At 44.4% G+C, this 12,480-nt stretch overlaps 2 protein-coding genes across 4 annotated transcripts in view; both read right to left on the reverse strand.

The window, feature by feature from the left end:
• The window catches only part of SLC6A2 (solute carrier family 6 member 2), a 32,895-nt gene extending 31,063 nt beyond the window's left edge, over positions 1 to 1,832 (reverse strand). For both annotated transcript variants that reach the window (XR_015750611.1, XM_087971438.1), the window contains exon 1: positions 1,165 to 1,832. Coding sequence is in view for 1 of the 2 variants with exons in the window: in XM_087971438.1 (XP_087827564.1) it covers positions 1,165 to 1,453 (289 nt within the window). In the remaining variant the exon portion in view is untranslated. The remainder of the gene's footprint in view (positions 1 to 1,164) is intronic.
• Positions 1,833 to 10,933: 9,101 nt separating this feature from the next.
• The window catches only part of LPCAT2 (lysophosphatidylcholine acyltransferase 2), a 29,601-nt gene continuing 28,054 nt past the window's right edge, over positions 10,934 to 12,480 (reverse strand). For both annotated transcript variants that reach the window (XM_026686337.2, XM_087971440.1), the window contains exon 14: positions 10,934 to 11,364. In XM_026686337.2, the coding sequence (XP_026542122.2) occupies positions 11,129 to 11,364 (236 nt within the window). In that variant the 3' untranslated portion in view covers positions 10,934 to 11,128. The remainder of the gene's footprint in view (positions 11,365 to 12,480) is intronic.

Genomic DNA, 12,480 nt, shown 5'->3' on the forward strand with positions numbered 1-12,480 from the left:
CTTGAAAACAAAACTGGCTGCTCTATAACCTAGAACTGGGCAAGGTTTGCGTGTGTGTGTGTGTGTGTGTGTGTGTGTGTGTGTGTGTTCATTGCTGGAGCCCAACTTTTCCCAAGCTAGCAGTTTCCAAAAGTCCCAAATTCTAGCCATGCTGGCTGGAAAACTTGAGAATTGCATCTGGGTGGACATGGTTGTAGCCCATTTTCTGGAGGGATTATGCTTAGGGTAGCCACAAAGAACCTTCTACTTTCCCAGAAGAGGACTACAATGTTCTCTCCACAGACGACAGTAGAAGGAAGCGCCTTTAAGCAGAGTCCACAAAGCTCACCACATTCACAAAATGGATGCCAGATTACAATATGGAAGCAGTTAAGATCCCCATCCTTCCTCTGCTTCCCTTCTGGGTGAAAGCTACTTTTGGGCCCAGTTCAACATTTTCGGGGCAAACCATCAGAAACAAACTTTTGATGCTTTCTGGCGCCACCCAAGGAGAAGACCAAGGACAATTTGGACTGTACCAAAAGTGAAACAAATTTAAACAATACAAAAAAGCGCCTTGGGATCCCTACATGGGAGGGAAGAGGCTGAAGGATGAGGATTGGAGCTTCTATGCTCAGTAGTAGTCTATCTCCATCTCTGCCTGTATTGCAAGCGAAGTCTAGCTGGCCAGGGCAGGAAGCTACAAGAGTGCCTTTGATCTGAGCTTGCAAAAGAAGCTGGGAAGGAAATCAAGAATAAAGTCTAGCTGAACTTTTAAACTTGTCCTGCTGAGATAGGTTATGAGTTTAGAGCCTTTAGGGACTAAAAAGACAAAATCCTTATGGATTTTTTTGCTCTTTGGAAGCAAAGTTCCTTCAAACCAGGGTGCCACCTCTGGATCTTCAGCCCAGCTGTCCAGAGGAGAGAAGTCACAAATGTGTTCAAAGGCCCCGCTGTGCGTCCCTCGCAAGGAGACTGGGCTCTGACCCCAAATGTGCCAAACACACCCCTGCACACCCGTCCTCCGAAACCAAGAACCCCAAGCGCCAAAGGGAAAGCTGGATGGCTACCTTCCCTTATTCTTCCCTCCGTCTTCCCCCACTGAGGTGGCGATGGTAGATACACCCGACAGGTTTGGGGTGGGTGGGGAGGGCTGCAGATCAGGGAGGGTGAATTCGGACTTACCTCCTCCGTTTTTGTAGCAGAGGTAAGGGAACCGCCAGACGTTGGCCAGATCCACCGAGAAGCCGACCACGGAGAGCAGAAAGTCGATCTTTTTGCCCCAAGTCTCGCGCTCCTGGGATCCTTCAGGTGTGGTGGAACTGTACCCAGGGCCGGCGTGCTCCAGGAGGTGGCTGCTGGTGTATTGCACCCCGTTCTGCTCCTTCACCAGCAAGAGCTCCACGTCTTTCTTGATCGAGGGCGACGGCGGCAGCGCAGAAGGCTCCTCCGCCTGGACCAGAGGTTTGATCATCTTCGCTCTGGAGGAGTGCGAGAGGGTGAGGTAAAGAGAGCAACTCAAGCGGAGGAAGAGAGGGCAAGGAGAGCGAAAATCAGGAGCCGCTGCGCCGGAGAGCCTCTCTCACCAAGAGCGCAGCGCAAAGACGCGCCAAAGGGAGGAGGGCGCCGGGCAAGCAGAGGCGCGTCCGGGCCAGAGAAGCGTCCTTCCTACCCGCATCCCCGCCGCCTCCTGAGACCACCACCCGACCCCGGGGAGGAGGCTTTCCAGGTCGGTCACTTCTCCACACACACACACACACACACAAAATCAAGAGCTGGAAGGGAGCTGTTCCTTCTTCCTCTTAGCCAAGAAAGAGCCTTCCAACTTGGGGAGCTGCGGAGGACGGAGTGGCGACGCCGCCGTCCTGGTCTAACCCACCCCCGTTGCTCTAATCTCCGCAGCGGACTCCCTACGCCCCCAGGTCCGAAGAGGGCAAGTGCGGCGGGTTGTAGCTACCCACAGCCGTCTCTTACGTCTTGCTGGCAGTGCCAACTTCGGCGCGCGGGACTGGGCACGGGATGTCGCTTTGCAAAGAGATCCCAAAAGATTTCTTTCTCGTCCGGAGGAGAAACTCTCGGCCGGCTCTCGGAAGTCCGAGATTAACTTCTGGGATCCTGAATGGGCCGTTCCCATTTATATTTTTACACCCCGAGGTTCGGCCTCGCCTCCTTTTCAAGCTAAACCACTTCCACCCGAAAGTGTCTGCTTTTGACACAAAACACCACCGAAGCTCCCCGAGGTTCATGCTTTTGGGGTTCTGGGACTGCGTAAAAAGTTTCGGAATCCGAATCAAAGCCAGACAAAGTCCAAGCGACACGAGTTGGGTCAAAATTCTCCAGAGCTGCAGGAGCAGGATAAAAAAACCGCTTAAGAGCAATCGGGGTTTCCTTTTCAATGCGAAGCTTGGGTGCCCAATTTGATATAATCCGATTCATATTCTAGAGTTGAGGTGTGGCTTTAAGACACCTGGAATTAATTCTGCCAGCCCGACCAAGTATGTTGGGTCTGTTCCTTTCTCACCTTAGACAGAATCTAAATTTGCAATTCTATAATGCAGTCATTTCCCAATCTGAGCTGTACACTACCATTTACATGTTTGCGGTATATACAAGTCAGAAAACAATATCAGAACAGAACCCAAATGGCTCCAGATTCACCTGGATCAAGGTGCAAGAAACAGTGAAACAATGAAACCAACTTTACTGATTATTTTTTTAAAAAAAGAGGTGTATTCCTGCATTCCTTAAAGTCAGTGTAGTCATTAGAGTTGTTTTTCAGTCTTCCTTTTTAATCATCAGGTTTCACAACAGAATGTAAAGCATTTTTCCCACTAAAATTATTTTTGCCTTACCAGACAATTCCTAATATCCACATTCAAGCATCCTAGCCATCCAAGGCTAGGTGTAAATCTTTTCGTTGTACATATATCTCTTATTTTGTGTTTGGAGTGATCAGAATGTGGTTTCAGATGCTACCCAGGTCTCGTTTTGAAATAAACCAATCTGGAATTTCATTTTTTTCCCCTTTCCCATGGCTCAGCTGGGCACAGGCTGGCTAAAGTGTCTTTGGTAAACACACACACACACAATCCAGAAATACCTATGAGACTAAACAACTTGCAAAACCCTCGTGTGAAATTATGACTAAGGTTATATATTTTTTTATACAAAGGTTCGGGCTGGTCCTGCTGGCTAGGAGGGGAAAACTGTTCCTCAGTTGCTCACACCTGTGTACAAATCCACACAGAAACACCCCATTGTCTGTGGAGTTTCTGCCACCCTCTGGGTCTCTTCTGCCTGTTCTCCCCGAAAATCTTCTTTGCTGGCACCACCACCAGCCAACCAGCAAAGCCCAGCCAAGATTGCGACCTGATCCCAACCTCACTTACCTGCCCTGAAGACACCAAAGAGAAGTCTTTACAAAAGACTCACCTGTTTAGCCTGTTCCACTATTTCAGGAGATGCTAGAGAGTTGGTCCATTCCCCCAGTTGGAGATGGGGGCAGGCAGAAAGCAGGTGGGTAGCAGGAGTCCTTTCTGAATGGTCTTTGTCTTCTTCAGGACCAGGAAGTAACTGTAGGCAAGGCACAGGAGAAGAGTATTAAACCTCTCTTCATGATTGAATTACTGGATTGATAAAAGCTTCACAGATGTCCTGCCCTGCAGCCAAACTTCTTCCAAAGAAGGTTTTAGCCTCCAGCATCTGATTCTTTTCTCTGCTTCTCCTAAAGGCCAGTGCATCTGATTTGCAAGGGAAAGAAGAAAGAAGAGGAGGGGGAAAAGAAAAAGGGAAACTTGGCGTCTAGTCTTCTTGAATTCTTCCCTTGGTTTCTTTCGGAGTAGATGGCTCTGTTTTGTTTTACCCTGAGCTTCTGGGTGGGAAGCAGCAGGCTGGTAAATGTAATATCAGCTGCCCCCTCAAGGTACAAAAAGAAAAAAAAAAGTCCTCAATTGGATTTGCTCCCACCCTACCCCACCCCAAGCAGGCTTAATCTTGAATCTGTCAGGACCACATTGCACCTAATCGGGTTTGACAAGAGTTTCATTTGTTGGCTTATTTGCTTATTTACATTTAGGGAAAGAGATTTAAAAGAGCGACCAACTTCAGCCAACTCTGGGCACTTTTCCTAAGAAAAATCCAGGAGAATAAAATAAATAACAGATTTATTTTTTCAGTCTGGGAGTTGGAGGGGGAAAAAAAGGGGGGCGGGAATCATACAAAACAGGACCAAATCATACAAGAGAAAAATCTGTGCCCAATCTGCTAAGCAGCCCAGGAGAAGATATAGGTCTTTAGTGACTTTCTAAGTATCTTCAGGGTGGGGCCCTTTGTTGTTGTACTTTTATTAATTGTCCTTCGGAGTTTCTTGTGAGATGGGTAACTATATAAATGTGATAGATAGGTAAGTAGATTAGATAGATGATAGATAGATAGATAGATAGATAGATAGATAGATAGATAGATAGATGGATGGATGGATGGATGGATGGATGGATGGATGGATGGATGGATGGATGGATGATGGATGGATGGATGGATACAATAGATAGATGATAGATGGATGGATGGATGGATGGATACAATAGATAGATGATAGATGATAGATAGATAGATAGATAGATGGATGATAGATGGATAGATAGATAGATAGATAGATAGATAGATAGATAGATGATAGATGATAGATAGATAGATAGATAGATAGATAGATAGATAGATAGATGATAGATAGATGATAGATAGATGATAGATAGATAGATAGATAGATAGATAGATAGATGATAGATTGATAGATAGATAGATAGATAGATAGATAGATATGGATAGGTAGGTAGATCGATAGATAGATCGATAGATAGATAGATAGATAGATAGATAGATAGATAGATAGATAGATGATAGATAATGGATAGATATGGATAGGCAGGTAGATCGATCGATCGATCGATAGATAGATAGATAGATAGATAGATAGATAGATAGATAGATAGATCGATAGATAGATAGATAGATAGATAGATAGATAGATAGATAGATAGATAGATAGATAGATAGATAGATAGATAGATAGATAGATAGATAGATAGATGATAGATAGATAGATAGATGATTTGGTCCCATATTCAAGAAAGAGATAACAAACACTAAAGAGAAATTTTCCATTTCTGAGCAAACGGCTATCAGGTGCTTCAGCCTACCTGCTTTCCAGGCAGGTCAAATCAGTTCCTGTTACTTCAGAAACTAAATTCCAGTCAGCGACCCCCAACCTTGAATGAATGGTCAGGAGTTGGAAGCACTGTTGGATGCTGAGTGATCTTCTAAGTTAATATTAAGGAGGACGGCAAAGAAAACATGACGTGAACCAAGGCTCCATCTCTAAGCCTCTAGCTTCATGATTGACACCTTGGAAAGTGGTACTCTCTTGGAACTTAAGAGCACTTTGTGTGAGGACAACCTGTTCTGCACGACACCAGTTATCTTTTACATCCCCTGCTTCTCACTCAGTGTTGGAAATGGAGGTAGGCCCCCACTAAATTTGTGCAACTGGCATCATTGACCAAGTTGTAATGCTTTACTAGAGGGACAATGCTAGAGGTTGCAAAGCTTCCTTTACAGCAAACCAACCTGGATGGTTCACAGTGGCGCCAATGCTTTATGTTCCATGTAAACGTATAGAATGGGAAGAAGGATCTTTCGATTTTTTCAGGGCTATCGGAGTGACTCTTAGGTCTTTCTTCACAGCATTTCAAGGTTGACCACAATTTGGATGTACATCAGGGAGGGATTGATAATTTAAGACTGCACAAAGAGTACACAATTAATCTCTTGGCCAACTTTACAACTTACTTGGGTTTTTTTTGGCGGGGTCATCCTACCCCAATGCTTCTCAAAAACATGTTGATGATGAAATCCTTGGAAGTCTTCACAGAAGCATGCCAAAACTCAACCACAACCATTTCCCACAATCTGCAACATGCTCTTTATGTTTTGCACCTCTACATCGTGCTCTCTGCTTACTCGGACGGACGAGGTTTCAACAATTGAAAATGTTTCCGTAATTTTGGATGCTCAAAGGCTGAAAGATCAAATAAAATCCCAACAGGGAACTGATCCAAGAAATCATTTTAATCTAACAAGACCTGCTGCATTGCTCTGCAAACATTAAATGCCAGGGGTGATAAAGTCAACCAGCTTTTGGCTAGAAAGGTAGCAGCTGTTTAAACATGGATTCTTAAGAGTTAGACGAAGCTCTAAAATGAATGAGACCCCCTTCATTTGATAGAAAGAGCACATGATAAGAAATGATGTTCCCTTGGGGTGGAATGGTTACCATTTGCGCCAAAACAAAAATAAGCAAAAAACAACAACCTTATTTTTTTTAAAGATACTGCTTAACTCCTTTCCTTTATGCATCTGGAATGGAACAGAACGGAGATCATTGCTAAGAAACATGGACTTCCTTACAAGCACCTGCAGTGGGATATGAGCTACGCAAAACTTTGGAGATTGGACTGAAACTTGGTCGAACTTCCAAATCAAACTATATTTCTGAACCGAATCAGAAAGTTGAGCACATTTCTCTTCTCTGTAATGTATGAACAGATATTAACAATGGGAACAAAACATGAAAGTTGGGCAATTGACTTTTTCCTGAATTAGCATGAGAGTGAAGATACAGTGCTAACAAATTGCAGAGATCCAAGATATTTGCAAACAAACAAAAAAGGCAGCTTGGCTGCGAGTGACAAGTTTTACTCTCCTCTGTAAAGGATTGGTGCAGAGATTCATCTTCTTTTAACGATCCCATAATCCCTTGCAAGGTCGAGCCTGGACAACTGAATGGAGATAGCAGAGTGTTTACTGGCTGGCTGCCCTTCCTGTTGCCAAAGAGTTTTGTTTGGCAGATATTATCTCATTGTGCCCAGATAGAGAAAATCCGGCTCTACCTAGGGTTGAACTCACAGCGTCGTGATTGTGAGGTGAGAGCTTCACCTCTAGGCCACCATACCACTCTAAGGATTGGTGCAGAGAAAAAAAAATCAACAGAAGGGATCTATTAAGGCATGACATCAAGTTTTGTAAGATGGAGAGCTTTTTTTCAGCACAACCTCTTTGGCATAACTCTTCTTTTTTAAAAAAAAAAAAAAAGAAGAAGAAGTTGGTGTCATTTTGTAAGAAGATGTACATAATGAAAAACACATCCCTTGGCCCATGATGAAACTTGTGGTGTGAGGATCTTCATATTTTGAGTCCTGGCTGAAGGACAAGGTTCTTGATGAAAGAATGGAAGAGACTCAGAATGCTGCGTAGCTTCCTTGAGTTCCCGGTGGTCTGCTTTATTTTTTAAATGGAGCATGCACATTTTGCCAATGAACCCTTCACCAAACTACACCTGAGATGGTTCCTCATTTTCTCTTCCTTGGTCCTTCTTTTTAAAGCAGGACTGGATGTTTCTCCTCCATGGTTGCATTTGTGCTGGCAAAGCCCAGTTGCTCTCCTCCTCAACTGTCGTCCTGCCAGTCATATCTGTCTCCTGGAGAGCAGGAAGTGCATTGGTCTTCTCGGGTTGATTGAATTAAGCCCATCAAGGCTGAGAAAGAAGCTGGAAATTCACCATCCAAGGTTGATGATGAGTGAGCCATTTGTCAACTCTGGCTAGGACCAATATTTTTAATAATATTTGATTATTTCTAAATAGACTTCTTGGCTCTCCTTGACGATTGGTGGGGGCTGCGGCCAAATAAAAGGAAAATGGGAATTGAATTAAAGAGTTGAGATGCTTTATAGGATTCAGGTGGACAACTGCAGTCCTTAAGGCTGATGGGGAACCAAGATACTATACTTTTGGGAAACACTCAAGAGGATTGAGGGATAGTACAACTGAGCCAAAGAAATCTTGGTTTATGTTAGTTAAAGGTGGATAGATGATCAGAAAAAGAGTTAGAAGGAAAAGTAATCTATATATATAAATGTGAAATACCACTCATGCATCATCACAAAATCTCAAGAACCGTAAAGCCTACAAACTTGAAATTTGGTACGTATATTCCTCTCGGCTTCTAGGTGCTCACTAAGAAAGGATTTTTCAAAATGACCATCAGGACATTAGTACTTCTTATAGTATTATTAACATGTTCTGATGCTAAGGAGTTCTACTCCTCCTCCCCACCTGAAAATAAACCTGTTCCAAATGCAAAACACAAGCAGAGGAGAGGAGTTTCAGTTACACTTTCACAGCAGCAAGCACCTTTAGTACAGAACAGTTGAGCTAAGCCACGCCCAGGCTCCTTGCTGTCTCCTTCTTGCTCACACAGCAAATACTCTTTTCGTTTCCAACAGCCCTCAACTCTCTGACACACTGACAGGACGCTAGCCAGATGAATACTGATGGATGCTGGTAGGCACAGGCACAATTTTTTCCCTTATTTTCCTCCCCAAAAACTAAGCCCAATAAACATAGTTTCACAGGGAAGCACGAGTATAGAGCTAGTTGTAAATATAGCTGATCTAAGAAATGAGATGTTTCAGTACAACAAGGAAGACGACTTCTTTCTGGATCACGTATCACATTAAGACACGGTTTGCCTTGTCTTAAGGGGTTGTTAATTAACCTATAATGGAAGAACATAAGACTAGTTCTATAAATGAAGGAGATCTTTGAATTATTTCAATTTGAAGGTCATTAATAGGGCCTGAGAAATGCAATAATAAGTTAGTCTCCTCTTCTTCATGGCAGCCGCTCAGATATTAGAAGATTGCTGTCAAGTCAATGCAGCCCTTCTTTTCACTAAACTAGACGTACCCAATTCCTGCAACCATTCTTCATATGTTTCAGCCTCCAGTCTCCAACTCCAAAGCAGAGCAGATAGTCCTAATATTTTGCTTGTTGAGGTGAGCAATCCCAAATGCAGCAGCTGAGAGGGAAGGTTGAGGTGTTGGATCATCTTCTTCATCTCCAGGAAGAGTGGACGTGTAGCAAAGAATCGTTTTAAGATTGGTCTTAAGAGATGGATTATCTGCCCTGTACTGTATACATCTGATTCTGGGCCATCAAGTCATTTATGACTCTTAGCGACCACATAGATTTTCTCCATGACGATCCGTCTCTGACATGGTCCCCAAGATTTCTATTGATCTTTTTTTGTTCCTGCTTGACAAACCAACAACCCATGATCCTTGGTCTTTGGGGGTCTCTGAGCTTTCTTGTTTTCTGGCAAACATTTCCTAAGTGGGTTGAACTGACCCAACTAGGAAGCATCTTCAGTGCTTCATGGGAGGAAGGTTTGTGCAAGAGGAGGAGGAGGAGGAGGAGGAGGAGGACGGAGAGGATGGCTGTGAGGTCCTTGATGCTGAGTTTGCCTTTTTTCTGGCAAACGTTTCATGACCCAAACTAGGTAGCATCAGCACAATTCTCATCAATGGCCACGAGAGGGCAATGGTGCCTCACTTCTCGTAAGCATTCAGACCAAACGGGCCTTGTACAATGTTTTCCCAAAAATCTTACTAGAACATAGAATCATGGGATTGAAGAGACCGTGGAGGTCTTCTAGTCCAACCCCCCCTGCTTAAGGCTGGGGACCTTATATCATCTAGGTCAAAACGATTGTCTGGTCTATTCTTGAAAACCTCCGTCACTGAAGCCACCACAACTCCAGGAGGCAAGCCGTGTTCTGCTGATTAATCACGCTCAGTGCCTGAAAATTCCTCATCATTTCTGGGTCGAAACTCCTTCTGATGGGCTCCCTCCCATTACTCCTTGTCCTATCCTCTGGTGCTTTGGAGAATACGTCCTCCTCTCTGTGACAGCCCCTCAAGTACTAAAAGACAGTTATCACATTATCCTTAAGCCTTCTTTTTTTGATAGGCTAGACCAGGGGTGTCAAACTCGATTTTATTGAGGGTTGCATCAAGGTTGTGTTTGACCTGGGAAAGGGAGGGCAGGGGGGGGCGTGATCAGGGTAGGTGTCACCCGCTTGACACCACTTGTGTCAGGGGCACCTATGGCCCAAATGCTCTGCCAGTGAAAACAGGTTCGCGAGCTCCATTTTCGTCTGCAACGGCCTCCTGCAGCCCTCTGCAAGAGAAAATGGAGTTCAGCGGGGCTGTGTCAGAGGTGGCATTCAGCCGGTTCTAACCAGTTCTGGAGAACCGGTAGCAGAAATTTTGAGTAGGCCTCTGACTGGCCCTTCCTGCATCTCTTCTCTGCCTCCTATTGAGTCCCCTATTGAGTCGGCTGGGTCTTCTTTGGTTGCCCTGCATAGGAGAACGGAGCTGGAAAGCAGGTTAGTGGGGTGGAGAGGGAATGGGATTTTGCAGTAATCTTCCTACAAGAGTGGCAGGGAATGGAGATTTTACAGTATCCTTCCCCTGCTACGCCCACCAAGCCACACCCACAGAACCGGTAGTAAAAAAAATGCAATACCACCACTGGGCTGTATGCGGCCCTCTCGAGCTCCGTTTTTGACCACGACGGCCTCCTGCAGTCCTCCGCCAGCGAAAATGGGGCTCCGTTTTCACTGGCAGAGGGCTGCAGGTCGTCGTGGCCAAAAATGAACTTTGTGAGGGCTGCATGTGCCCCTCCCCACCGAACTCCATTTTCACTGGCAGGGGCTCCACGGACTGGACTTTTGCTGTTTCCAGGGCAGCGCCGCGAGCCAGATCTAAGCATCCAGTAGGCCAGAGCCAGCCTTGAGTTTGGCACCCCTGGGCTAGACATACCTAGTTCTCTTAACCACGCCTCATATAGTTCATCATCATGATTCATCATCATTATTCATCATCATTCAAAAGCCTAAGCTGCAGCTCACAAAAGTGTTGCCTTTGAATAAAAACGTGTTAGTCAGAAAAGGTGTTTCTGATTTTGGGATACCGTAGCCTAGTATACTTTTTTCTCCTCCAACTTCAGTGTAAATTATTCTTCTGGAAACAGAATCATCGCGAAGGCAAGAGTAGCAGCAAAACATTCCCCAAAATTTATTTATTGAAAAATAGTTCTCGACATACAACATACGAACAGATACATCCCCAAAGCAAGGTTTTTGCTTTACTCAGTCTAGATTTTAAAAAAAAATCCCACCAAGATTTGGATTTAATAAAAGGAATCCTTCTGCAGCTTAAATTAAGGAATATATTATTAGGCTTTTGGGGTTCAGTCTTCTTTTTTATCTGAAATATTTGAATGTTCGTCTTCGGTCACTAGTGGGCAGACTTTGTTCCTTGCCAACGGAGTTGTTTCAGAAGAAGACAGAAAACTTGGGGTGGTAGGGGTGACTTCCCCGGAAGTGAATTCCGCTTCTGTCAACAGCTGGCAGCGTTGCAGCTCGAGGTATGTTGTAAACAGCTTGGCATACTCAGGGTGCTTCTCAGCAAAATCCTTGAACTCTTCTAAAAATAAAAGAACGAACAACAGTTATTTCAAACACGGGGACTGGTCTGAGGTCACACTAAACCAGGAGAAGGCAACTTGTGTGTGGTAGGTAAACCAGATAGGAATCACAACCAGACGACCTAAAGTCAGGGGTCTTCAAACTTCACAGCTTTAAGACTTGTGGACTTCAACTCCCAGAATTCCTCCTTCAGTCATGTTAGCTTGGAAATTCTGGGAGTTGAAGTCCACAAGTCTTAAACTTGCCAAGTTTGAAGACCCTTGGATTATATAAATAGATGATTGGTTGATTGATTGATTGATTGATAGGTAGGTAGTTAGGTAGAAGATAGATACTGTAGATCAGGGGCCTTCAAACTTGACAGCTTTAAGACTTGTGGACTTCAACTTCCAAATTCCTCCTCCAGTCATGTTAGCTCAGGAATTCTGGGAGTTGAAGTCCACAAGTCTTAAATTTGACAAGTTTGAAGATCCTTGGCCTAAGTCAACTTTATTGTGAGGCTACATTGACAGAACTTTGCAAGTCTGGACATAAAATTCTCTCCCCTCCGCATTTCCTTTACAGATGAAGAAACTAGGGAGGGTCTCTTTTAAGATCCTCTTGCCTGGCCAGTTATACAGCTGTGGGCTATGCTGTTCTATTATCTAGTTTAATGAAAAGAAGGACCGGGGTGACATGATAACAATCTTCCAATATTTGAGGGGCTGCCACAAGGAAGAGGGGATCAACCTACCCTCCAAAGCACCTCAAGGCAGGACAAGAAGGAATGGATGGAAGTTAACCAAGGAGAGAAGCAACCTAGAACTAAGGAGAAATTTCCTGACCATTAGAGCAATTAATCAGTGGAACAACTTGCCTCCAGAAGTTGGAGGTTTTTAAGAAGAGATTGGACAACCATTTTCCTAAAATGGCACAGGGTCTCCTGCTTAGACGAGAAGACTCCCAAGATCCCTTCCAACTCTGTTATTCTGTTATCTGATTGTTCCCTTGGCAGCATCTCTTCATCCCATCTCCTAAGTTCCTTCCCACATTCCATTCCATGACACCCCCAAAGTCTCCTCCCAACTTGTACCCCTCGAATCTTCATTTCCTTAATTCCCTACTTGGCTGCTTT

This window comes from Notechis scutatus, chromosome 9 (assembly GCF_049901735.1).
Source record: "Notechis scutatus isolate UNSWTSFEM ecotype Mainland chromosome 9, rNotScu1.2, whole genome shotgun sequence".
NCBI lineage: Eukaryota > Metazoa > Chordata > Lepidosauria > Squamata > Elapidae > Notechis > Notechis scutatus.